The following is a 27,909-nucleotide window of genomic DNA, read 5'->3' on the forward strand; positions in this document are numbered from 1 at the left end:
GGCAGCGGCGGCGGTGGCGGCGGCTGAGGTAGCTCCGTGGACTGAGGCGTTGGGAGACCCATCTTCGGCGAGCTTAGCCCAGGCTTCGGCTCATGGCACTGGGCAACGTCCATCGTGAGGTAGCTGGTGCGGGCGTCCTGAAGCGGGCGGCAGGGGAGGTGGCGAGACGCGAGGGGCCTGCTCCGCCTCACACCGCAGCGGGCGGCGGCCTCGCCCGCTCGTCGGGCTCCAGGCCTGGCGTGCGCCTGGCGCCGGGCGGCGCCTTTCCGTCCCGATCCCACCTGTTGGGAAGAGCAGGGCTGGGGCCGCGCCTCGGGCCGCGCTTCTCCTGAGCGGTGCGGCGGCATGGGCGAGGAGGGAGCTTCCGCCTGGCTCTGCGAACCCGCTCAGGGTTGAGGCTGAGTTCCCTGCTTTCCTGGATGTGAGAAGCAGCGTGGCTGGGACGACGGGAAGTGGAAGGGCTCAGAGGGCCGAAGCATTAGCCATTGCAAAACTGGTAGCGCAAGAGAGCATTTGCGGAGGGGTGGGGGTGGGGGCGGCGCATGGAAGAGCCTTGTAGAATCTTTTTTAAACAATCTACTTACATAGATTTGTTTTTTAACCTTTCCTGATCAGGAGCCCGTACTGTCTTAAAGTTAATATTTACTACTGGAAGCTCACACTACTGTTTACGGTATTATTAGGTAACGATGCAGTCAGTCTGTAGCTTCATACCGATTCATATGTCCCTTTTTGGTTTGGTATGGATATAAGGCCTTCTGTTCAAGAACTTACACTAGAAAACTAAACTGATCTGTTATGAAATATTTCCAAAATTTTCAGCTGCTAGGAAGGGTCACGCCAAGAATGTGCGTTTCGTACCCAAGAAAATACGAAGCTCTATGTGGTTGGGACTTAAGGCAGCCTTTTAGGCCTTTTGAGGAAAATAAGCAACAGCTGTTAAGTCCCTTACCCCTCTCGTGTTTACCTTCTCATTCTAGAGTTAAAAATTTGGAACTTTCCGACGTTCCCCTCTGAGGCTTGGCACCTAGTGTCTTTAGGTGTTGTGCCATCTCACAGGACCCCCCTCCCCCCCCCTTTTTTTTTAAGATTCAGTATTTAGTACTATTTGTATCTTAGAGTTGAATTGAGAAAAAAGACTTTGTACGTCGTTATAACATTTGGATTTGTGTTATTTTAAAAAAGAATCTTCTGTTGTATGTTAAGAGTTCTGTGTAAGAAGTAAGCTCTGAAGAGTATGCAGACGTTGTAAATATATAGTTTCTGGGACATAATTGTTTAAAATGAGGAAACAAGATTTGTCTGTGAACATCCTACTTAGTCTCTAAAAACCGGTTGCCAAAACCACTTGCTATAATAACCTCTTTTCTTCTCACAGCCTAGGTATTCAGATGACTCATCTGTGGCTGAGACATGGAGTAATTTGTGGATTGTAAAGGCAGCTAGCTAGTTAACTAATGACTTCAGCTTAAGTATATTACCTACTTGGTTATGGTAACAGTCAGTGAATGATATATAGTTTTTTATGTACCTCTTTGGTCATAGGAGGTATGTAAAGCATCAGGAAAAAAGTTATTAGGTCAAATTTACCACATTTATTGAATTTACATCATTTAAATCATTATTTTTTATACTGATTGTTATGGAAGTGTTTAATCAGCCCCAAATAAAAATAAAAATGTTAATTTTCAATATAGAAGAACTGTTTCCATGTAATATATACTTAGTTTTTTTTACCTCACGTATTTAAGTCTGCCATGCCTATTATAATTTTATAAGGAAATGTCATAGTTTAAGAAAATATACAGTAGTGTGAACTGTGAAAAGGAAGAATTTTGTTAGTTTGAGGAATAGTATATTGCCAAGACTCACACAGGAAAAGTTTAATGAGCTCCTGAAATGGTGATAAGAAAGAATATTGTATAATCCATATGTTCAGAAGGTTTAGGATTGAATATGTTATTTGTTCAAGGGTTTCTCGAGATACAACATTGAGCAAAACAAAGTCCCTTTTCCCTAAATTTCATAATCTAGTAAGAGTTGCTTATCTAGTAGTTGCAGTGGTTTATTTATTTATTTATTACTGAACCCAAAATAGAAAGTGTGTGTGTGTGTGTGTGTGTGTGTGTGTGTGTGTGTGTGTGTGTGTGTATATATATATATATATATATATGATTTGAATTGTATGTATATCTCAGCATATGCCCTTACCTTTTCCTGTGTGTGTATATGTACATGTCTGCATGGTGGTATGTTCATGTCACTGCACATGACTATGGAGGCCAGATGTGTGGGATACCCCTGGATGGAGTTCCAGGAAGTTATGAATAGCCACCAGGAAAACAGCAGATACTGTAAACAATTGAGGCATCTCTCTAACTCCAGTACAGTTTCTTTTATATAGCTCAATCTGGCTGGAATTTATGTAACAGTCTAGTTTCCCTGGGTACTGAGTCTACAGTTGATTATGGTTTTCAGCCAGAGCCTTCCTGTGTAACCCAATGTAGAGCTCTTACTCATCCTACATCTCTTTCCAAAGGCTCAGGTTAGAGGTTTGTGATGCCATACCCGCCTGACTAGGATGTTTTCTGTTTCTGTTTTTCTATATAAAAAATAAAAGCTAGCTTGAAGTAGTCTTTAGTTTGAAAAAACAGTGGTGTATAGGAGAGATGATAATTATTACAATAGCAATGTGTATGAAGAGAAAATTTTTCTAATATTTTATGTATATAAATGTTTTTGCTTGCATGCTTCTTTTCTTTCTTCTTTCCTTCCTTTCTTTTTCTACAGTTGTACTTAGTGCCTTTAGAAATCAGAAGAGGGTGTAAGGTGCCCTTGAACTGGAGTTACAGGTGGTTGTAAGACATATGAGTGCCGGGAACAAAATTCATGTTATCTGGAAGAATAGCCATTGCTCTTAACTGCTGAGCCATCTCTCCAGCCCAAGAAATGCAATTTTAAAGATTTTCATTTTCATTTTAACATTATCTGAGTGTTAGTGTGCACTTGTGCACTTGGGCGATCTTGGAGGCCAGAAGAGGGTATCAACCCCAGAAGCTTCAGTTAGGTGGTTTTGAGCCACTCAACATGGGTACTGGGAACTGAACTACGCATTCTTTGGAAGAACAGCACTCTTATTTTTTCTTTTTTGAGACAAGTTTCTCTGTGTAGCCTTGACTGTCCTGGACTCACTTTGTAGACTAGGCTGGCCTCTAACTCACGAAGACCCACCTGTCTCTGCCTCCCAATGTTGGGATTATAGACGTGTGCCACCGTGTGCTGCTCAAGAACACCACTCTTAACTGCTGAGCCACCTCTGTAAACCAGAAAGGGAGGTAATTGTTATAGTAAGGTATAAAATTGTATGATTTGTTTTGTAGATGAAGTTAGATTAAGTAACTATTACAAAATTGATTAAATAAATGAGGCTCTGCTGTTTAGTTCTGTTGGCCTCTAACATTATCAGAGTAGCATGCCAAGTTTTAGTATGGAAGACTTAAGGACTCTGGCATTATTTATCATTCAGTGAATTTTGTGTAAACTGGGCCTCTATAGACAGTTATATTTTGACAGATCTTATTTTTACCTTTTAAAAAATGTAATTTTAGCTGTGTGTGGTGTACACACCTTTAACCCCTGGTCTGGAGAAGCTGAAGCAAGAGTATCCAAATTTGAGGCGATCTGGCTTAGTAGTGATTTCCAGGCTAGCCAGGGATATACAGTGAACCCCTGTCTGAAAGAAAACAATGACTTTTGTAATCTTGTAGGGAACTTCAACATTGAGCAAATTTGGGCTCAAAAGAACAGGACAGAATACTGTGGAGTTGTCTCATTAGCCATAACCTAACTGATTTGAAAGTGTAGGAGTGTTTTTTAGGAAGTGATGTTTAAATTGTCCCAGAAGAATGAATAGGCTGTTAATAATTTGAAAGCAGTGAGGGATTGTGGAGCAAAAAGTTTTGTGCTAGCATGGGGTTGAATTCTAGATCTTAATATAAACTTGACAAGTTATTTAATGTTAATAAGTACTAGTATTTCCATCCTTAAAAACAGGAAAGTGGTATTTAACAAAGCATTTGTTTGGGAAGTCACATCTCTTATATTTTACTATATAAGATGCTTTTATTTTTTTATATATATATTATATATATATAATATATATATTATATATATATATAAATGCTTAATGGAAGTAAGCAAATACACATTTATTTGGTTGGTTGGTTTTGGTTTTTTTGAGACAGGGTTTCTCTATGTAGCTCTGGCTGTCCAGGAACTCACTCTATAGACCAAGAACTCAAAGAAACTTGCCTGCCTCTGCTTCCCCAGTGCTTGGATTAAAGGCATGTGCCACCACTGCCCGGCTATGAATATACTTTTTTCTCTTTTTGTTTTTGTTTTTCAAGACAAGGTTTTTCTGTGTATCCTAGGCTGTCCTGGACTTGCTTTGTAGACCAGGCTGGCCTTGAACTTACAGCGATCCACCTGCCTCTGCTTTCTGAGCAGTGGGATTACAGGCGTGTGCTACCTCTCACAGCTTGAATACACTTTCAAAAAGAAGCTAAGTAGATAATTTGGAAAGCAAAATTCTGTGCATGTGTTTGTGTACGCTCTAAAAGCAAAATTCTTTAAAATATAAATAGGAGGAATTACCTAGATTATGAATTGTTGAATTGCCCTTTGATAGAAGCTGAGATACTTCTATATCCATTGTGACCAGGAGATGACAGGTGACTTTAAAGTGTGATCTTGATAGTGGTGGGGGAGTGGGGAGAAGAAATCACACTTGATTACTTATAGTCTTAATACATTTTGAGAACACATGGAAACAAATGTGATAATGTATTTCAGCCTTTGTAGAAAGGTGTTGTAAAGATACATGAACATGGTGGTATATGCCAGTGATGCTAGTACTTGGCAGTCTGAGGGAGAAGCAAGCATATCTTGAAGCCAACCTTGGCTTATGCAAGGAGATGGTGTCTCAAAACAACTATCAAAGTGAGGAATCAAATTAAAAGTGAGATTATCTCCTTTTGTTTCATTGTTCCCAGAATTCAGATTTATTTGGTTGTATTTTTATTAAAAAACAAATAAAACTCCACATTCTTGGACCAGTGAAATGGTTCAGAAGGTAAAAGACACATGATATTAAGCCTGACAATTTGAATTCAGTTCCCAGAACCCTTATGTTGGTAAGAGAGAAACAGCTTCCAAAAATTGTCCTCTGACCTCCACATTGATGAAGTGACATGTACATACATTATGAACTAATAAATGTAATTTAAAATTATTTCTTAGTTGTGTTGTTTTGATAATTTTTGTTGAGTTGTATTAACTATCAATCCCTTATTAGATATGACATGTAATATTTTCTCCTGTTATGTAGGTTGTCTTTTTTTTTTTTTTTTTAAGATTTATTTATTTATTATGCATACAGTGTTCTGCCTGCATGTACATGTGCAGGCCAGAAGAGGGCACCAGATCACATTATAGATGGTTTGAGCCACCATGTAGTTGCTCAGAATTGAACTCAGGACCTTTGGAGAGCAGGCAGTGCTCTTAACCTCTGAGCCATCTCTCCAGCCCTAGGTTGTCCTTTGACTTTGTTGGTTTTGTTTTACTTTTTTAAGAGAATGCCTAGCTTATCTTCCTTGAACCTCCAGGGTGCCAGAGTACTGAGTTATGTGTTTGTCCTTCCTTTTAAAAGGTGTTTTGTACCGTTTGCTCCTTTGTTTTAGATGTGGTCGAGAGTAAATGTTTGATAGTAGTTAATTAACACATTGGAAAGAACGTGTTGGAATAACTTAGGAGACTGGAGAGAGTTCTTCCCGAGGACCATGGTTCAGCTTCCGTCACCCAAGTTAGGTGGCTCACAACCACCTGCAACTCCAGCTTCAAGGAATCCAACATTCTTTTCTGGACACAGTTGGCACCTCACTCACATGGGCACACTCCCTCCCCCATAATTAAAAGTAAAAGTCCTAAAAGTTGCGCTAATTGATATAAATTATTTTCTCAACAAAATTAGTGTGAGTGATGTAGTGTTTTGGTTTATCTACAATTACTTAACTGAATTAGGGGAGAAATTATATAATTTTGATATTTTAGTGAAAATGGGATACCTTGCTGCTTCTTAAATTTCTTTTTCTGGTTTCATGACAGCTTTTGTAGAAATCTGGGTTTTACTGTAATTTACAGAGACAATTTTAAGTTTTAGTGCCCCACAAAAGCCAACAAATAACATATTTAAAAGAGATTTCCTTGGTTCACACCCCAGTGATCCTGGAGGATATAATAGGGCTAATCAAATTGTACTTTAACTATTTTCTCTAAATAATTCAAAGGAAGAAAAAGTTACTCGTGTGAGTTAGAGAGATAGATAAGAGGGCCAGCTGCTCTTGTAAAGGACCCAGTTTTGGTTCCTAGCACCCATATTCAGTGGCTCAGTTGTCTGAAACCAGAGTGTCAGACTATTCAGCGCCCTTTCTGGTCTCAGGCACCTGTATGCATATAGTGCATGTACATATATTCAGACACACACCTGTGTAAAAATATGGTCACGTACTGATTAGAACTTTTGGATCAACAGAAAAAAATAATAGATCTGCTATTCCTCTTACTTTATTTCCTTGTAAAATTGTCACTTTGTTCAAAGCAGCATTTTACCTAATTCTGTTTAAGGGATTAAGAGGCTATAAATGCTGTAGAGTTCTGTAAAGATTTTGCTTTTCTGATTTAAAAAGAACAGTATTAGCTAGTATACTTCTGCCATTCATTTTATTCTTGTTCAAATTTGACTGTTTCTTTAAACAACTTCTCTATGAAATAGTCAATCACGATTAGCCAAAAAAATTAAATGACAATTACAAGTTTCTAACACAGTGATTCTCAACCCTCCTATTTCTGTGATCATTTAATACAGTTCTTCATATTATAGTGACACTCAACCATAAAACCATATTTTCAATGCTATTTCACAACTGTGTTTTTGCTGGTGTATGTCTAGACTATGGTCTCCCAGACCATATGTGTCTGGAGATAGCTATGAATGCAGGTTAACACAAAATAGTAGACTTACTCAAAACATTGTGTGATTTAAATTGGGGGAAGTGTTGACTCAGCTGTGGAGTTCTCTGGCATTGTCTTTGTGGATAATAATGGACTGTTACAATATCAAAAGATTGGGCAGACTTGAACTTTATCAGGTGTGTTGGGCCTTGTGGAACATGCTTGTAATCTCAGGTACTTGGAAGACAGGAAAATTGATAGTTATTATCAGTAGAATTTCTGAGTTTTATAGACAGATAAATCAATAAAATGTACTGATTGTCCTCTTATGTTTTTAGTAGGCAAACAGGGCTTTATAAAGTGTAGAGTTGGAGAGATGGGTCATTGTTTGAGAGCACTTCTGCTCTCAGAGAAGATCCAGATTTAGTTCCTGGCCCCTACTTGTTGCCTCCTAATTATTTGTAATTCTAGTTCTAGGGGAGCCAGCGTTCTGACCTTGGGGACTAGGCATGCACATGGTATACATACATGCCTGCAGGCACAAAAAAAAAAAAATCTAAAGTTTAAAAAAAGGGGGGTTGGTCGTAACAAATACATTTATAGCATTTGGAAACTGTTTCTCTTTTGTGTGTGTGTGTGTTTCTGCAGATCATTAACTGAAGACCAAATAAATAGCTATGCAAAATTCTCACATGGATGAGTACAGAAACTCTGATAATGTCAGCACAGGCAACAGTACAGAGGTAGTAGTAGTAGAGCATCCAGATTTTAGTACTGAGATTATGAACGTTACGGAGATGGAACAGTCACCTGATGGCTCTCCCAGTGTGCATGCATCTACAGAAGAAAATGAAATGGCAAATGCTGTGGACCTTCCAGTGACAGAAGCAGAAGGAAACTTCCCTCCAGAGTTTGAAAAGTTTTGGAAAACAGTGGAAACTAATCCTCAGGATTTTACAGGCTGGGTATATTTGCTTCAGTACGTAGAACAGGAGGTTAGTAACTATTTAAATGGTGTGTGTAAGAGGGACAGAATAATAAGTAGTATCAATTCAAGCCTTTCTGTTTTGTAATGAAAGTTAACCTCTTTAAATCTTTAGATTAAAATTAATAATACTAGAAGCATATATTTTAGTTTTTAAAAATGACATAGCATGTATGTATTGTGAAGAGTCGGAGGACACGGTTTTGAATATTGCATAATAATTGAAGTTTATGTGAGGGCATGTGGGAGTGCAGTTCAGCGAGATGGAGCACGCTGGCCCAACGCTGGCTAGAGCCTGGCTTTAATCCCCAGCTTGGAAAAAAAATAAGCTATCCTGCTGTTTGACAAAGTTTAGTACTTACTCTTTCTTTAACAAAAACTTCTAGGATGCTTAAACATGTTTATTTTATTTTCATTAGAATCACTTGATGGCTGCCAGGAAAGCATTTGACAAATTTTTCATACACTACCCATATTGCTATGGCTACTGGAAAAAGTATGCAGACCTTGAAAAGCGACATGACAACATTAAACAATCAGATGAGGTGCGTACATCAATGAATACAGTTTTCTCTGTTAGGTACTGTAAGCCAATTAATAACAAAACAGATTCTTTTTTTCTGGCTGGCAGTACCTACCATTTGTGATCAAACATTTTTTATAGGGTATTTTATTTTCATTTGTCACTATTGTGGCATTTGTAGCTAATATTTTCTCTCTTTGTTGGCAGGTGCGTTAAACCTCTACAGTTTGTCAAGCTTTGCAGTGCAAGCCTCTGTATTACACTGCAGCTTAACAAGTAGGGCAGGGCTTTTCTCTCACATTTATTTCTCATTTTCCAAACAATATAGTTGGTTTGCTAGTCACATTTGCTACGTCTTATTGCATTTTTGGTCAGACGCTGTCATTGATGCTCTAATGGGTCTGTGCCCTATGGTCTGTAACCCAAAGCCTGCCCACACAACCCGGTCAGAATGCAGGGACTGCTGCGCTTTGAAGATCAAGACTCTGCACGTGGGGATCAGAACATTGCCATGTTCTATCCAACCTCCACCCAAATGGTAATGGTAGATTATTTAAACAAAATTCCAGTACTTAGTATTTCTAAGGTTCACCGGATAACACAGTGTTGCCTCTCTTTTAAGAAATAATTAAATATTTGAGGTACAGTTTATTGTTTTCTTCTTAGGTTTATCGACGGGGACTGCAGGCAATACCTCTTAGTGTTGATCTTTGGATACATTATATAAACTTCTTAAAAGAAACATTGGACCCTGGTGATCCTGAGACAAACAGTACAATCAGAGGGTATGTTAAGTATTTGATACTTTAATGTAGTTGAAGACTTAGATAAGTATTCAGATCTTGATTAGAGCACTATTCATGAATGCTAAACTGGAAGTTAATATTTATTTGCTTTATTCCCATTATTTAAAAAAGTATACATGAAATAAACTTATGCTTGATTACTTAAGAAATGCAGTCTTCCTCTTTTCCACACCCCCTTTACTTGTGTCTCTAGTTTTATCATCTTTGTGCCTGGTAAGCCAGTGCGACCAGAAGAAGTCATTGGACCCCTTGGAACTGGAGTCATAGACAGTTGTGGGCTTCGATGTAGGTGCTGGGTATTGAACCTGAGTCCTCTGGAAGAGCAGCCTGTGCTTTTAACTGCTGAGCCATCGCTCCAGTCCTGTGGTTAATGTCTAAATGTCTGTACCTCCAGATATTATATATTATACATATTTACATGTGAATTTTGTATACTGTTCTTCAACTTGTTTTTTAGTAGGATGCTTTATAATTTCTCCCAATCATATGTTTTGATGAAAAAACAAAAACAACAACAACAAAACATATTGTTAAGTTCCTATATTTTATTTGACCAAACATTTATGTAGGACATAATGTTGTGAAATGTCTCTGAATATGTATTTGTATCAATTTTTAACTCTGACAAATGTACGAAAGTAGTCACTTTTCCATAGACTTTTCACCTTTTTAAAAATATGGCTATAATAGGATTGAAAAGAAGGCTCAGCAATTAAGAACACTTACTGTTCTTGCTAAAGACCTGGATTTGGTTCCTAACTCCTTCATAGTAGCTTGCAACCATCTGTAACTCCATTTCCTGAGATTCCAAGTCTCTTTTCTAGACTCTGCAAGCACCAGACATACATAGAGAACACACACACACACACACACACACACACACACACACACACACACACACACAAAATAAGTCACTACTTGCCCTTGCTTATAATTTTATTGTATGAATTTTTGTGTTTGAGATTGAACCCATGGCCAAGTATGGTATAGCTATTCTTGCACTAACAGGAATTAATCTATTTGTGTGTTTTTTAAAAATATATACCTCTACCCAGTTTTCTCAGTATATCTATAGGATAGGTTTCAGTAAATTTGTTTTTTGTGTGTATGTATTTTAGGCACTTTGAGTCTATAGGTATTTTTCATCATAGTCATCTTTAATAGTCTTTCTTCCCTGGGGTTAACTTCTTTCTTAGCCATATTTCTCATTTCTCTAGTAAAAGACTTCTTCTATAGCTTTCAAAACAGGCCTGTTGATAATCTGTAAATCTTTCCTTTTCCCCTTTCACCCTCTTGTAGCTGTTTCTCTTCTGCAGTCTGTACTGAATGCTGTCATCTAGTTTTGATATACAGTGTTTGGATTTCCTCATCACCATAGTTCTAGGAAATATCTTTAACTTATTCAGAGGTTTCGGGCTTTGTTAATTGAAGTTTGTTTAAAAATTTATTTTATGTGGGTATATGCATGTCTGTGGAGGCCATAAAGGGATATTGGATCCTCTGTAATTTAGAGTTACAGATGATTGAGCCACCTTGTGGGTGCTGAGCATCAAACAGGGTTCTCTGAAAGGTCAGGCTGTGCTCTTCAGGTCATCTCTTGAGGCTGTACTTTTTTTTCCCCCTTTGGTTTTTTTCAAGACAGGGTTTCTCTGTGTAGCCTTGGCTGCCCTGGACTCACTTTGTAGACCAGGCTGGCCTTGAATTCACAGAGATCCTCCTCCCTCTGCCTCCCTGTGTGCTGGGATTACAGGTGTGCACCACCATGCCCAACCCTAGCCTGTACTTTTAATTTTTAATATTTTTCTGTTATTCACCTGGCTGTTATGTACACATTAATCCTTCCCTTTATTAAATAGTCCAGTCTTTCTGTATGGATTTAAAATGCCTTCTTTATGTACATTACATTCTCACACCTTCACTTTTCTGTTTCTTGGGCACCAATCTGTTTTTGTTTGTTTGTTTTTTGTTTTTTACAAATTCATATTTTTATTTTGTGTGAATAAGTTCTTGCTTGGATATATGTATGTATACCATGTCTCTTGATGTCTCTGCCAGGTGCCCAGGAAACTAATGTCTGAATTTCTTAAAATATTTTCAGGAAACATTTAGTGCATTGCTCTTTTAAGAAAAAAACAAAACAACCAAAAAAGCACAGGGTTTCTCTGTGTAGCCCTGTCTCTCCTGGAACTCTATTTGTAGACCAGGCTGGCCCTGAACTCACAGAGATCCACCTGCCTCTGTATCTCGAGTGCTGGGATTAAAGGCATGCGCCACCATGCCCAGGCACACTTGTAGGTTTTGTTTGTTTGGTTGGTTTGGTTTTTATTTTTTCAAGATAGGGTTTCTCTGTGAAGCTTTGGCTTTTCTAGACTCTCCCTGTAGACCAGGCTGGCCTAGAGCTCAAAGCGATCCTCCTGCCTCTGCCCTCAAGTGCTGGGATTAAAGGTGTATACAACCATGCCTGGCCACTTGGAGTTTTTAATAGTATATAAAAATCAAATTTGAATTTTCTGTTCTCCCCAAATTTGAATTTTTTGATTGTGTTAAAATTGTGAGAATTTAGGAAGTGTGGTCTCTTTTGGGTAAAAGAGCCTAGTTGTTTTTGGATTTTGGTTTTTACTTGAATTTTTTAACATTTTAAAGTTTCTATGTCTGTGTATTTTGGAAGAATAATATGCTGTAGGTCATTGTCCTGTGGCAGTTAAATCTCTTCTACCATGTGAGTCTAGGGGATTGAAGTCAGGTCCACAGGCTAGCTGTCAAGTGACTTGACTTGTTGGGCTAGGTTGCTGGCCTTTGGTTGATTTTATATATTTATTTTTTAAAGGTACTGATTTTGAAACTGTGTACTATGTACTAAAAGGTGGGGGTTTTTGTTGTTGTTTTCTTTTCACTTTTATATTGTGTGTGAGAGAGTTCACTTTGTGTGTGTGTGTGTGTGTGTGTGTGTGTGTGTGTGCGCGCGCGTGTGTGCGCGCGCGCGCAGAGTCCCAGAACTGAATTTTCAGGTGTTTTCTTCAGTCACTCGGAAGTACCTTATTCTCTGAAGTGGGTTATCTCAGTTGAGCCCAGAACATGCTGCTTGGGTTATTCAAGCTAGCTATCTTGCTCTGGGGATCCTTTGTCTCCTTTCCTAGTGCTGGAATTATGGCTAGGATGCCATGCCCATCACCTAGTATTTACAAGGGTTCTGGGAATTTGAACTCCCATCCTAACATTTATGTAGTTATCACTTAACTTGCTGGCTGAGCCATCTCCCCAGTCTTAAAAGTTTTTTTTTTTTATCAAATCTAGTTATTAAACAGTAACCTTTTTAAAAAGATTTCTTATTTATACAATATTTTATATAGAGTATATTTGTTTAAGTATACAGTGTTTTGCCTGCACATATGCCAGCATACCAGAAGATGTCTCCAAATCTCATTATAGATGGTTGTGAGCCAACATGTGGGTACTTGAAACTAGGCCCTTTGGAAGAGCAGCCAATGCTCTTACCCTCTGAGCCATCTTTTCAGCCCACCAAATTTCTCTTGGAATTAGATAATACTGTAAAATACTTCCTCACACAATAAACTGTTAGACTTAAAAGGCACTTTGGAGAGGTCTGAAGTCTACATATATGTCTCATTAGCTTATGACAGTTTAAGTCCCTTATTAGAGTCATTTTTGCTAGAGTATTCCTCTAATTGAGGTACAGTTTGTAATTCTTAAGATTTGAGTCCGATGCTCTGGTACATACTATAATCCTAGCACTCAGGCAGAAACTGATGTGTATCTGTGAGTTCAAAGCCTGTTTGGTCTACAAAGTGAGTCCAGGACAGCCAAGCTATACAGAGAAACCTGATTCAACCACCCCCCCGATCCCTAACACCCAGAAAAAAGAAGGAAGAAAAGAAAAAAAATTCTTTAGTTATGTTCTTCGCATTGAAAGGACTCTTTAACATGTTTTTCTTACTTCTTTGAATTGTCTCTAATTTCCACTGTAATTATAAATAAGATAAGCTCAATCATCTTCTTCCTTTGTTTTTTCACTTATTTTCCTTTTAAGCAACTCTTCTCTGATTCCATTTTTTAATCCATGCTTGCCAAGGAAGCACCTAAATATCATTTTGATTTTAGTATTGCTTTTTAAATTTAAGATTAATATTTAAAAGTGGTTTTATTTGGGAAAGATAACTTAAGAGCAATTTAATTTTTCAGAACTTTTGAGCATGCTGTTCTAGCTGCAGGAACGGATTTTCGATCTGACAAACTATGGGAAATGTATATAAACTGGGAAAATGAACAGGGAAATTTGAGAGAAGTTACAGCTATCTATGATCGTATCCTTGGTATTCCAACACAGCTGTACAGTCATCATTTTCAGAGGTATGCTGAAAGATCTTTTCTTTGAAATATCTTGGGTTATTTAGGTGCTTAATTCCCAATACTGATACTCAATATTGAATTAAAATTTATTTTGAAATGTTATATAGGCTCTTATTAGATGAAACTAATTTTCTAGAGAATCAAGGTTTATGTAGTAATCTTGACATTTTCCTTGCGTCTTATGAAATGTTTAATGTTTTATTTGTTTTATATATAAAGTTTTCCTTGTTCATTTATATGTGAGATACTTCAGAGCGGTTGAAGAAATGAGAAAAATCAAGATTAAAAAATGTTTATTTGAGCCGGGCGTGGTGGCGCACGCCTTTAATCTCAGCACTCAGGAGGCAGAGGCAAGCGAATTGCTGTGAGTTCGAGGCCAGCCTGATCTACAAAGGGAGTCCAGGACAGCCAAGACTACACAGAGAAACCCTGTCTCAAAAAAAAAAAAAAAAAAAAAAAAAGATTATTTGTAAAACTAAATATGATACTTAGCAGATATTAAGTGTTTTTCTATATTTTAATTTTTGAGATATAGTATGTTTCACATGCTGGCCTAGAATCTTTAATCGTTCTGCCTCAGCAACCAAGAATCTAAAATTATAGACACACACTTTATCATGTCTGGCTAATTTATTTTTACAAGTCAATGATTTACAAGATGTATCTTCCTGATATACACAAACATACACAGAACAACAGATTTAGGGGTTAACTTCTTCCTGTCTCCATTTAAATTTTACACTGTGATTTTTCTGGTTCTGAGTCATAAATAACTTCATAACTTTTCAAGGGAATTGTAACTATTAAAAAATTCTCTGTACTGTGGTTTCCATGTGTAGTTTTGGCTTCATTGTTTTTTTCTTTTGAGATATGGTCTTGCTAGGCAGCTCTAGGTGGCCTAGGAATCACTGTGTGGGACCAGTGTACCTTGACTTTCCATCTCTTCTTCCCTGTGCTTGTGTGCTGTGGTTGCAGGTATATGCCACCATGTGTAATTCTCTACCACAAGGTATCTCACTGATAAGAACCCAGAAAGAAGTCTGAATAAGTATGAGATTGTGTCTTTGCTGTTTTGGTTGTTGGTTAAAACGTCTGTGTGTGTGTGTGTGTGTGAGAGAGAGAGAGAGAGAGAACGTGTGTGTGTGTGTGTGTGTGTGTGTGTGTGTGTGTGTGTGTGTGTGTGTGAGAGAGAGAGAGAGAGAGAGAGAGAGAGAGAGAGAGAGAGAGAGAGAGAGAGAAGAACATGTGTTTTGAGTTTTTTCTTTTGAGACTCTTTCATGTGACTCCAGCAGGCCTTGAACCTTCTAAGTACTGAGATGACATGTGTATATGTACCACCACATCCTGCTATTTTGTATATTTTGCTAATTGTTTTGAGTAATATTGTATATTGAAGAAAAATTTCTATTCTAAATTTCATAGGTAGATTTTTGGTTTTTCGAGACAGGGTCTCTCTGTGTTGCCTTGGCTGTCCTGGACTCACTTTGTAGACCAGGCTGTCCTCGAACTCACATCAATCCACCAGCTTCTGCCTTCCAAGTGCTGGGATTAAAGGCGTGCACCGCCACGCCCGGCATTTTCACAGGTAGATTTATTTAAATATTTTTAAGCTACTATAGATCAACGTGCTTAAAATGGAAGTTATGCAGACTTGTTTTGGAATAGGAACTAGGAAGGAAAACATAAAAGAAACATTGTAGTCAGTGTCCTGTCTCTATTACTGATAAGCTAGAACAGGTGGACATGTTTCTAGAACATAATGAGCTAGGCACACACTTGCTAAAGTAAATTACTAACACAAGACTTGGTATTTGGAAATGCTTTACAAATATGCATGTTATAGAAGTGAAAGCCAAAGACAAAGCTTTTTCATAGACTGATTCTTGTTTAAAATGTGGTGACATTTATGATTACAAGACCTTTAGGAACTGTTAGATTCTTTTGTTTCTGTAATATTTTTTAAATTTTATATTTTTAAAAGCTTCACACATTGTATTTTGGTTATATTTATCCCTTAATTACTCTCTACCCCTCCCAAATTTAGTGTATGTGTGTGTTTGTTTATTGTTGTTGTTTTCCCTGATATATACTCCACTGGAGTATGGTCAACTTTACAGTGACCAACTACATTTTAAAGAAAACTGACACTTCCTCAGAAAACATCAACTGTCAGTAGCTCTTTAAGGATGAAGCTCATAAGCTCCAATGTCTTCCATGTAACAGCAATTTTAAAGGTGTCTGTGATCACTTGGTTCTTATTTCAATGCTTTAGGTGAAGCAGAACACACTAGGGGGAGCACATGGTGGCCAAAGCTGCTTATTTTGTGATTACCTGGAAACAGAAAAATTCTCTGGGAATGAGATAATACCCTTCACAATGTCTCCAACATTTTATTCCCTAAATTTTTATTTACCCTGAGCTATATTCTGTCCTTCCAAATATTTTTAAGATTTTTTTAAAAGTGTGGCTTAGGAGGATGCTTTGTGCACACTAGTGAAGTTGTCTGTTTATGGAGTTCAGAATAGGGCAGTCAGAGCCCTTGGAACTAAGATTGGGATTAGAGGTTGTGAGCCACCTAGTGTGGATGCTGGGAATTGAACTCTGCTATTCTGTGACAATGGTATATGCATTCTATTAACTAGTAAGCCATCCCACCTGCCCTCCCAGTCTTTTTAAAATGAATATCCTGCTAGGTTTATTTATTTATTTTTTTCTGAGACAGGGTTTTTCTGCATAGCCCTGGTTGTCTGGAACTTAATCTGTAGACCAGGCTGACCTTGAAGTCAGAGATCCACCTGCCTCTGTCTCCCAAGTGCTGAGACATGGTAGGTTCTTTAGCATGAATAGTTGTGGCCTGGCAAATGTTCTTATTTCTAAGTCTTATGACCTGAGTTCAGTCCTTGGTATCCATCTTGTGGAAGCAAAACACTCAGTGATTGCCACAAGTTGCTCCCTGACCTAGTCAGAGACCCTCATTGTTCCCCTCCCAAAATAAACATAATGTTTTGGGGGTTTGTGTGTATTGTATGAATATTTTACCCACACATGTGTGTGTGTGCATCATGTGTGCTTAGTGCTTGCAGAGGCAAGAAGAAAGTGTCAGATCTGGAACTCAAGTTATAGACAGTTCTGAGTTCCCATATGGATTCTGGGAAGTGAACTTGGGTCCTGTGCAAGACCAGCAAGTGTTCTAAACTGCCAAGCCATCTTTCCAGCTCAAGAAGTATAATTTTTATTTGTTCAGTTTGGTTTTGCTTTTCTTGAAATTAGGTCTCATTGTGTAGTGCTGTCTAGCCTGGACTGCAGTCCGTGGATGCTGGCTTTGAAATCACAGAGATCTACTTGTCATTGCTTCTCAAGTGCTGGGGTTAAGAGATATGCACTGGTAGACCCAGCAATAGTATATTTAAATATATTTGTTTTTTGAGACAGGGTTTTTCTGTATAGGCTTGGCTGTTCTGGACTTACTCTAAAGACCAGGCTTGGCCTCGAATTCACAGAGATCCACCTCCTTCTGCCTCCCTGAGTGCTGGGATTACAGGCATGTGTCACCATGCCTGGCTCTTGTATTTAATTTATTATTTTGTATTCAATTATTTACATATCAGTGGGGAAATGTGTGTTTGTCAGAGGTTAAGAGGCTAAAGTCTAATATTTTGTATCTTTTAGAAGTTGTTTTTATTTTATGTGAGAGAGTATTCTGATGTGTATAGAACTGGGTTTATAGTTAAGGTGCTGGGGTTTGAACCTGGAAGAGCAAACAGCCAGTGTACTTCTCCAGATCTCCTGTGTTTTTGTTGATCACTCTTCACTCTACTTTCTGAGATATGGTCTAACACTAACTTGCTAGGCTGGCTGGCCAGCATGCCTTGACGAATCCCATGATCTGCCTTTCCAATAGTGAAATGCCTCTCCCTCCCCAATGTTGGGATTAAAGGCATACATTACCACAGCATTCTGCTTGTGTCACTGTTTTCTCTTTTATTTTTAAAAATTATTTCTAGGAATAATAGAAGAAGAGAATTAAATTACTATGTGTTGGAAGACCCCTTTATTCAGGTGAAAAGTTAGATCATAAAGATGTGTTTAGAAAATAGAGTCAGTAAGATCTGTTATCTCATGGAATGTGAATAATGTAACTGAAAAAGACTGGGAAATAGTATTTGGTTGGTGTGGAGAGAGAGATTATTTCATAGCCAGCCTGAGGCGTATATTGAGTTCTAGGCAGTATGCCTTTAGCACCAGCACTGGGGAGTTAGAGACAGGCAGATCCCTTTAGTTGCAAGCCAGGCAGGGCTACAAATGAGACCTTGTCTTGAAAAACAAACAAGTCCGATAAATAGATTAAATATAGTATAGGAGATTCCATATTAAAATCAAGATGGAAAATAGGTTAGCTATTAGGAATATAAAGTGTGTTTAGATAAAATAGTGAAAAGACATTTTATTGGAAATGTGTTAGGTAGATGTGGTGGTACATGGCCTATAGTCTATGATGGAAGTACAAAGATTTTGCATTTCAGGCCAGTGTCATTTAGTGACTCACTGTCTCAAAAGACAAAAAGTTAAGTTTTTATACACTAGTTTAAAACAACTTTATATGTAAAATACATTTTCTGCATATTGTTGGCAATTGTTAATAGTAATCTGCAATTTTAGAGTTTTGGACTTGTGTGTTAGTTTTGGATTTTATTGATACAGTAATTAATTCAAGTTCTGTTAATGACTTTAGCCAGAAGGTATATAAAAAGTATGAGAATAAAAGAAAATTTCAGCCAAGGCTACACAGAGAAACCCTGTCATAAAAACCAAAAAAATAAAAATGAAAGAATTTTTGGGAATGTACCATTAAGGCCTGTAGCAATGGGGACCCGAGAGAGATCAATGGTAATCAGAGAGATTTGGAAGAAAACCAAGAAAGTGGTATCTTAGAAGCAAAGCAATGAAGATGATTCTAAAAGTAAGAAGACATGGTTAGCAGCCTCAGGTGCTGAATGAAGACAGAGGCTGCACTGAAGAACAAATATCCATTTAACTTTGTGTGGTTTTTGGTGACCTTAATTAAGCCAGTGCCACTGGATTGTTAATGGATGGAAGAGTAATTGGTTGGTGAGATGATCATGTAGACATTTTGCGATAGCTTTATAGTTTTAATATGAATTGGCTATGTTTTATTTAAATTTGCAAAAAGTGTCCAATTTTATAGAAAGACTAAGATTGGGATACTAAAAATAGTAAAGTTGGAATTTGTGTATTTGCTCTCTACATTCCACTGCAAAGACAAAGTAGAAAATACGTATAAATTATTTCATCAAGTAGTAGGATTTTACTACAGAAAAAAAATGTAACAGTATTTTGAATGGTTTCTCTGTTTATTTGAAGGAATAATATGTAGGAGGCATCTGACAGGTAGTTTTTAATTCTTCCTTTAGATTTAAAGAACATGTACAAAATAACTTGCCTAGAGATCTTTTAACTGGTGAACAGTTCATTCAGCTGAGAAGGGAATTAGCATCTGTAAATGGACACAGTGGTGATGATGGACCTCCTGGTGATGACCTTCCATCAGGAATTGAAGACATAACTGATCCAGCAAAGGTAACCCTCTTAGTCAAATGTTCAGTGGATAAGAAACTAGGTAGCATATGTGGAAGGGTGATACGGTCTGGGCATTTAGATAATATGATTTAAGTATGAATATAAAGGAGAAAGTTGTTACCATGAGATACTTACCTGGAAGTGACTTAGTATATAAAAAATATTTTACTTTGACTCTAATCTACTATTCCTGTATTTAAAAATAATTAAGAAATTGGTCTTTTGAAGTTTTGTTATAAATCATATTTAAAACTGAGTATGGTGTCACACACCTTTAATGCCAGCATTTGGGGAGGGGGCACAGTCAAATGGATCTTCTTTAATTCTTGGCCAGCCTGGTCTCATTAATGAGTTCAGGATACTCAGCGCTGTATGCATGGCAATCCTGTCTCAAAAGCCAAACCTGACAAACAAACAAAATTATAACATTGAACAATTAAAAACTCTCCCTATGGAAGATTGAAGTATCTGTAGAAGATATTTAAATGTGTGCTGTTGAGAATTTTCTGTATGTAACTTGTAAGACTTATTTTTTCTTTTTTTCCCAAGCTAATTACTGAAATAGAAAACATGAGACATAGAGTCATTGAAATTCATCAAGAAATGTTTAATTATAATGAGCATGAAGTTAGTAAGAGGTGGACATTTGAAGAAGGCGTAAGTGTTTTGTTTTATAATAGTCTTCAAAATATAAAATAAGATTGTGGTTTTCCTTTTTTTTTTTAAAGATTTATTTATTATGAATACAGTGCTCTGTCTGCATGTACTCCCACAAGCTATAAGAGGGCATCAGATCACATTATAGATGGTTGTGAGCCACCATGAGGTTGCTGGGAATTGAACTCAGGACCTCTGGAAGAGCAGTCAGTGCTCTTAACCTCTGAGCTATCTCTCCAACCCGATTGTTTTTTCTTAAAGCAGTAACACCCTTGTTAATTTTCTTTCTTTTGTATTAGTAGTAATTCAAGGTGTTCATCTCAGTTGTGTTTAACATTTTTCATTGCCAGTTTTAGAATTTTACTGCATAGAGGTTTCGACTGTAGATTCCAGATTAATTTGAATATATATTTGTTATACCTTATGGATAATAAAATAGCTGCTCTAAAGGCTAGATATTAAGCTCAGTTTGTAGACCACTTGCTCAACACACATACCAGCACCACATACAGACCAAGTTTGGTGCCAGATCTTGTAGTAATCTCAGCACTTAAAAGCAAGACATAAAAGGTTCAAAAATTGAAAATAATCTTGAGTTACCTATTAAGTTCTATGCCAGGTTGTGCTATATTAGATCCTGTCTCAAAAAGTAAAAGCACACATACACATCTACTATGGGTAAATATTTTTGTCTTACTAATTTAACCATTTTCTTACTGCCTTTGTAAGGTATACTCCCATGTCAAACTATTTGCCTATCTGAAGTATGCATTTCATTAGTGCACTGACAGTACTACCATCAGCATAGTCAAATTTGATAACATTTTTCTCACCTTTCCTCTTCAGTTCTTCTTATCCTACTTACTCACCTGCCATTTAGCTTCCTCAGCCACACTCTTAAGGTTTGATATAACATGTTTTTGTAAGTTATCCTATCATGGCCTAGCCTATGAGTGGATTTGTATGTCTATTGTAGCTGGCTGTAAAATAGTTTTGATAAATAAGCAATATAGTTTACCTTAGTAATCAAAATAAAGACTCCTTAAGAATTTGGGAACAGCCAGGCGGTGGTGGCACATGCCTTTAATCCCAGCACTTGGGAGGCAGAGGCAGGTGGATCTCTGTGAGTTTGAGGTCAGCCTTTCTACAGAGTGAGTCCGGGACAGACAGGGCAGTTGTACAGAGAAACCCTGCCTCGGGAGGAAAAAGTGTGGGAACAGCCTGGTTTACATTGTGAGTTGAGTTCTAGGACAGCCAGAGCTATATATAGCTCCTGTCTTAAGATCCTTAACACCCCCCCCCCCCACACACACACACACACACAAATCAGTAGTAAACTTTTAGAGTTCTTTGTACGTTAAGATTATTTATATCATTGTATTTTTACTTTGGTTTACTTTTATTGACATATATACCTTTTTTACAGATTAAAAGACCTTATTTTCATGTGAAACCACTGGAAAAGGCTCAACTTAAAAACTGGAAAGAATACTTAGAATTCGAAATTGAAAATGGGACTCATGAAAGAGTTGTGGTTCTCTTTGAAAGATGTGTCATATCTTGTGCCCTCTATGAGGAGTTTTGGATTAAGGTAAGAATATTATGTAGTGTTTAACTTGAATTTTATAACATTGATCTAGTGACTAACCATTTTTGTACTTCTGTTGAATGTTGTTCATATAACTATATCTGTTGCATTAGGAGATGGTCTGCTTGCAACCAGATTTGACTGCTGCATATGCCAACCTCGTTGCCTCTCTTCGTCCTTCCTTACAGAAACTAGTCTAGTGGTTCAATAAAGGTGCTGAATGGGTTTAAAAATAGAATTTTATCGTTCTGTCACATATTTAATCACATGTTCAACTGTAAATTATTCAGTATTTTCTCTTTTCTGTATGTAGTATGCCAAGTACATGGAAAACCATAGCATTGAAGGAGTGAGGCATGTCTTCAGCAGAGCTTGTACTGTTCATCTCCCAAAGAAACCTATGGCACATATGCTCTGGGCAGCTTTTGAGGAACAGCAAGGTAAGAAAAATGTTAAATTGATTTATTTTATGTATTTACTTTATGAGAATGGGTGTTTTGCCTGCATGCATATCCGTACTTAGTATTTGCATGGGAACTTCTGGGATGGCACTAAACAGATAGTTATGAGTGCTAAGAAGTGAACTTGGGTCCTCTGCAACAGCAGCAAGTGCTTACTGCTCTTAACTGCTGAATCTTTTTTTTTTTTTTTTTTCTGTTTTTTTGAGACAGGGTTTCTATATGTTGTTGTATTGGCTGTCCTGGACTCGCTTTGTAGACCAGGCTGGCCTCGAACTCACAACGATCCTCCTGCCTCTGCCTCCCGAGTGCTGGGATTAAAGGCATGTGCCACCACACGCGGCTCTAACTGTTGAATCTTATCTCTAGCTCCTCAGTTGATGCTTTAGCACTTTATGTCAGAGTGGAGTTATGGGAATTAAGTACTGAGGATGTATAAAGAAGAATTTGGCAAATTACTTACATAAAATCTATAAAATCCCTGACAGTTAAGCCTTGCTATATCCTAATAGCAGCCGTAGACAGTACAAAATAAGTAAACATGGCTGTTTATTGCCACCCCCCCCCCCCCAATAAAATAGCTAGATTTAGCTATTTTCAGTGCTTGATGTAAATTATTTTGGAAACTTAAACAAAAGTACAAATATTTAATTACTATTTTAGGGAATATCAACGAAGCCAGGACTATCTTGAGAACATTTGAAGAATATGTTCTAGGATTGGCAATGGTTCGGTTACGAAGAGTAAGTTTAGAACGACGGCATGGAAATATGGAAGAAGCTGAACATTTGCTTCAAGATGCTATAAAGAATGCCAAGTCAAATAATGAGTCATCGTTTTATGCTATCAAACTAGCCCGACATCTTTTTAAAATACAGAAAAATCTTCCAAAATCCAGAAAGGTACTTTTGGAAGCAATCGAGAAAGATAAGGTATGCATATTTTTAACAACATCTTCCATAAAAAGTTAGTACTTTTTTGGTTTGGCAACTGTGATGAAAGACTTGGTCTATACAGTAATAAGTTTATTACTAAATGAGGACAGCAGTCCCTCTAAACTGATGTTGCCACTTTTAACATTTCATCATTTAATTCAACATCTAATTACTTTGAATTTAAAGCTTGAGGAAATTATGATTGCTGAGTTGAATTGTAAATATTGTGGTTTTTATAATTAACTTTTAGAAACTGTAGAAACTTGATGAGTGTTACTAGGGTAAAGGCCTGCAAGAAGATTTTATAGACAAAGCAAGACAGTAGAAAAGAAAGCAGCATAGTCACTTTACTTATCCAAACCATCCTTTTGTATTTTATTTATGAATGTTCATGCTGGGCCAAATCCAGTTAACCAACACAGGATAATGAGCTTTAATTGGTTAGCTTGTAACAACAATGCACTGCACCGTGTGAGAAATAAGTTGGTGTCACAACCTATCAGTATGCCTAACGAAGCAAAACGACTGTAGGCCAGTGATAGAGCGAGCACCTATTGTACTCAGCTCCCAGCACCACAGGACAGGAAAAATACTTCTTAAAGAATGTTTCACTTCATTATATACATCCTGAAAACAGATTCCTCTTCATCTTAAACCTTATGCTTTTATCAAAATACTGTATGAATGTTATTAATTATTGATACTGCTTTTTACTCAGGAGAACACAAAGTTATACCTCAATTTACTTGAAATGGAATACAGTTGTGACCTCAAACAAAATGAAGAAAATATCCTCACTTGCTTTGACAAAGCCATACATGGTTCATTACCTATTAAAATGAAAATTACATTTTCTCAGAGAAAAGTGGAATTCCTTGAAGATTTTGGTTCAGATGTTAATAAGTAAGATCTTAAACCTATCATCTTTTTGCATGGAACATGAACATTGTTATTTTGTGATGAGAATTTGATGGCTACCTTATATTAATACAGTACTAAATTTATTTATTTTAATTTCTGTGATATGTTTGTATGGGAGATGGTGTGCATGTTCCAAGATGTATGTGAGGAGAGCAGAAGACAGCTTTCTCAGGGGTTTTCTCCTACCTTTTAGTGGGTGCTAGGGATCAGATTCGGGTATTCAGACTTAGCCAGGCAGAACATGCTTTATGTGCCGAATTGCCATTTTGGACCTAATGTTAAATTTGCATGTGGAGGTGAATTCAGTTTTGTGAATGTATATATGCTTAGTAGTATCTAAGCTTTATCGTCCCTTCAAAACTATTTTTCTGTTTCAAATCAATTTTATTTTTGTGTGCATATGCACTTGTGCACATGGAGGTCAGAAGACAACTTGTAGTAGTTAGTTCTCTTCTTCTACCATGTGAGCCCCCTCCCCAAAGAAATGAGATAAAGATTAAACTATGAGACACATGTGATGACAGTAGGTGAGGGATTGGCTGGCTGTAGTTGATGTAAAGTTCAGTGGTGATATATTTGTCTATCATGTACAAGGCCTTGAGTCCAGTCCTTAGCAACATGCACAATGCTAGGATTGAACTAATCTGGAATAGGAATTCCATTTTATCTTGGGTTGGGAAGAAAAAGGTAGATGTATTGGCTTCAATCCTACTGAATCATAAAAGGCCAAAAGTTCTAATTTGATAACCTCAAAGTAGAAATAGTGCTTATAACATTGGTAAGGTTGCAGTCTTTATCTGTTGCTCTAATATCCCAGTGCCTAATAGGTGTGTATATGACTAAATCAGCTTGAGCTGATTTAGAATGATTTCCACCAAAACTACACATGTGTCTCTTGTATGTATGTTTTTGATGGTGTTTGTTTTCAGCTTAACACAGCAGCTAGTATTTCAGTTCTTGAAGTCATGCTAAGTATTTTGTATTATAAAATTCATAGCCATTTAATGACTACAGGAAATGTTATAGTAGATGGAGAGAGGTATAACTCAGCTATCCAGCTTTTTCAAGTCGTGTATATGAGGATGAAGTAAGACCCTGTTTTATAGTTTCTGCTCTTAACTACTCAGTATGCTATATGATCAATGTCTTCTGTTTTTACACTGAAGAAGGTATACAGAAGAAATGATTTTATGTAATGCTAGCTTTTAGTTGGGATGGTATGATTCTTGGGTGCTAAGAAAGTATGTGAAATATCATATACTTGATCTGTATGGATCAAAATAGATTTGCCATGCTTCCTAAGCGAGGTAGTGCCATTTAGTTCTTATGACCAGATTCTGTTGAATATATGGTGGTGGAAACAGACATATTAACAATTTCATGTACATGATTTTAGAATAGTGTGAGGTAGTCTAAGTGTGGAAGCCAAGGCCTTATACATGGACCCATTGAACCTACTTCATCAGGAAAAAGTATGGCTATTTTGTTTTTTAGATAATATCCCTAGCTGGCCTTGAGTTCAGAGGTCCATCTGCCTCCTGAGTGCATGCATGTCATACCTGGTCAGAACTAGGAGCTTGTGCCATCAGCAGTAAACTCTGAGAGCTGGCACCTACAAACTTAGATGAATTATCATTTTGATTTGATAGTAATAGCCAGACAAATTACTGGTTCAGTGAAAACATATTATATAAAATTCTAGGCCCTTGAACATAATTTAGGTATGAAGAGGCTTGATATCAGGACTAAGACTTAAATTTTTTTGTTTTGTTTTGTTTCAAGACATGGTTTCTCTGCATAGCCCTGGCTGTACTGGATTTGTATACCAGGCTAGTCTCAAACTCAACAGAGATCCATCTGCCTCTGCCTCCCTAGTGCTTGGATTAAAGGCATGTGTGACCATAACAGCTAGATTTAAATCTTAAAAGATAAGACAAGAAGTCCACTTAGAAATTTATATAAGCTGTGTTCTCTTTTGGAAATAACTTCAAATCTCTTCCCCCCCCCCCCAAATTATGCCTTTCCCCCTCAGGCTTCTGAATGCATATGATGAACATCAAACACTCCTAAAAGAACAAGATACATTAAAAAGGAAAGCTGAGAATGGGTATGTAAATTCTTGCTAAATCAGGAAGGGGTGCTTACGAAAAAACATTTTAATCTTAAAACATGTGCTTTTCAGCATTATCTCTATATTGTGATATAATACTTTCTGTCATTTTGGGGGGCAGAGGGGAAATTCTGTGGTTGCTCTCAGAGGCAAGTATCAAGGCCACCTTCAACCTGCCACTCCCCAAGGTCCAAAATATGGATTCCATTGAACCTGGAGACAGGATTAAAAAACAATTAGGATTAGTAGAGTTGGGCCACTGACCATAAAGTTAGGAACATATTTAAGGAAAGCCTTATATTTAGGATGGCAGTTCAAGGTAATCTGGTGGCAATTATAGTAGAGTTGTGTTGCTACAAAGAATTGGAGTAAATTTTGTGCTGCAAAGTTGGTTAATCTACAGCATTAACTGCTTATGCAGAAACATGAATATTGCATAGACAGTCTGATTTTTATATAGTTCGGATTAAAGATATATATACACTACCACATCTGACTTACATGAACACAGGTCACATTCAGATTGTAGGCCAGATTGCCACCTCTGCCATAAAGACCTGCGCATGCAATTTTCCAGCAAGTAGTCATCCTGGTATACATGGAGAGTTGTAGATTTGTGGAAGTAAGGCTTCAAAGAAAAGGGGGGGGGGCCAGATTGGAAAGGGGTCTCATTAGCTTGTGGAAGAATCTGAAACTTCTTACTTGGAAGTGGCAGGCTGGTGTTAGTCCTTTGAAGAGGACAGGGATCAGTCTGACTTTCTTCATGGCAGCTAATCTAGATAGCAACTTATATTAGATATGTCACATTCCCTGGCAGCAGTGATAAAATTCTTAGGATAGAAAATTGAGAGGTTGCTTCATAAAGGTAAAGTGGGTTTAGCCTTCAGTCTGCTTATAGTTTGTCTAGCAAGGAACTTTACCCACTGGCTATTCTATGAACAGCATCTTGTTTTCAAAAGATGGCTGAAAACCCAACTAAAACAAATATACTTAATGTGATCACTTAGGAAAGTTCAGATATGTGGGAATTTTGAGTTTCTATTTTCACCTTTTATATAGCTCTGAAGAACCAGAAGAAAAGAAAGCACACACAGAAGATATGTCATCAGCACAGATCATTGATGGGGATTTACAGGCAAATCAAGCTGCATATAATTACAGTGCCTGGTATCAGGTAAGTCTGCGTCATTTACTCTTCACAATAGTTAGTATATTGTGTATTTCCTTTTGTGACCTAGTGTAGTAATTTCATCAGTACCTATTATCTTTTATATGTGGAACACAGCTCTTAAGTCTACTATACTGACATGTTTACCTTTATTACTTTTTCAGTACAATTACCAGAATCCTTGGAATTATGGACAGTATTATCCTCCACCTCCAACCTGATGGGAAAATGTAAATTTCAGATGGGTTATATGAGAAATGCAGAATTATTTTTTTTGAAGGATGTAAACATAGTATAAGCTTGTTGTATTTGATAATTTGTCTTCCCACTTTCTGTGTAACATTTGCTTAGTTAATAGCAGAAAATGTCAATTAGTAGTGTACCATAGAAACTTTCCTACCATTTTTTAAATTTACTTTTTATTGGATAACTATTTTTTTTAATTTTTAATTTTAATTTTATTTTTTTGCATTAAATGGCCTAGAATTCTTTTGCAGCTCATGCAAGAGATTTGTAGCCTTAAATGTAGGGACAAAAAACTGACTGCAAATCATGTCAGTTAAGATTCTGGGGGAAAAAAAAAATAAGGGCTGGTTATGAGAATTTTATCTCCTATCAAAAGACTTTTGTTTTTTTAAACCTTAAACCCTAAGGTTATCTAAATGTTTCAGTTATGCTTTGGTTCTAACTCTAGGAAAGATGAGTTGAACTATTAGAATAACATGCTCTGCCTTGGAATAGATGTCAGCATTAAGAAATGAAACATCAAAGTGTGTTTTGGGA

General features: G+C 37.2%; 1 protein-coding gene and 1 non-coding gene across 7 annotated transcripts; both read left to right on the plus strand.

Annotated features, from left to right (window-relative positions):
- Nucleotides 1–27,765, plus strand: Prpf39 (pre-mRNA processing factor 39). 6 transcript variants are annotated; one of them, XM_051146734.1, is made up of 14 exons: nt 1–119; nt 7,657–8,003; nt 8,413–8,538; nt 9,183–9,301; nt 13,523–13,690; nt 19,124–19,289; nt 19,839–19,946; nt 21,373–21,537; nt 21,848–21,974; nt 22,656–22,924; nt 23,646–23,830; nt 25,881–25,955; nt 27,018–27,132; nt 27,291–27,765. In XM_051146734.1, the coding sequence occupies exons 2-14, from the start codon at nt 7,686–7,688 to the stop codon at nt 27,345–27,347; spliced, it is 1,998 nt and encodes a 665-aa protein (XP_051002691.1). In that variant the 5' UTR covers nt 1–119; nt 7,657–7,685; the 3' UTR covers nt 27,348–27,765. The 6 variants fall into 6 exon arrangements, with proteins under 6 accessions (XP_051002691.1, XP_051002699.1, XP_051002730.1 ...); XM_051146764.1 differs by lacking the exons at nt 1–119; nt 7,657–8,003 and adding exons at nt 8,724–8,792; nt 8,892–9,054; XM_051146742.1 differs by lacking the exon at nt 1–119 and having other exon boundaries at nt 7,981–8,003; nt 8,413–9,054.
- Nucleotides 22,977–23,062, plus strand: LOC127197617 (small nucleolar RNA SNORD127). Its single transcript, XR_007831704.1, has one exon. It is a non-coding gene; the product is annotated as a small nucleolar RNA SNORD127 (small nucleolar RNA).
- Nucleotides 27,766–27,909: the final 144 nt, after the last annotated feature.

Source organism: Acomys russatus, chromosome 1 (genome assembly GCF_903995435.1).
Source record: "Acomys russatus chromosome 1, mAcoRus1.1, whole genome shotgun sequence".
Lineage (NCBI taxonomy): Eukaryota > Metazoa > Chordata > Mammalia > Rodentia > Muridae > Acomys > Acomys russatus.

Coding starts and splice junctions, on each gene's coding strand:
- Prpf39 (XM_051146734.1), top strand. CDS start 7,686: ATGCAAAATTCTCACATGGATGAGTACAGAAACTCTGATAATGTCAGC. Junction 13,691..19,123: donor TACAGTCATCATTTTCAGAG/GTATGCTGAAAG, acceptor TTCTTCCTTTAG/ATTTAAAGAACATGTACAAA. Junction 27,133..27,290: donor ATTACAGTGCCTGGTATCAG/GTAAGTCTGCGT, acceptor TTACTTTTTCAG/TACAATTACCAGAATCCTTG.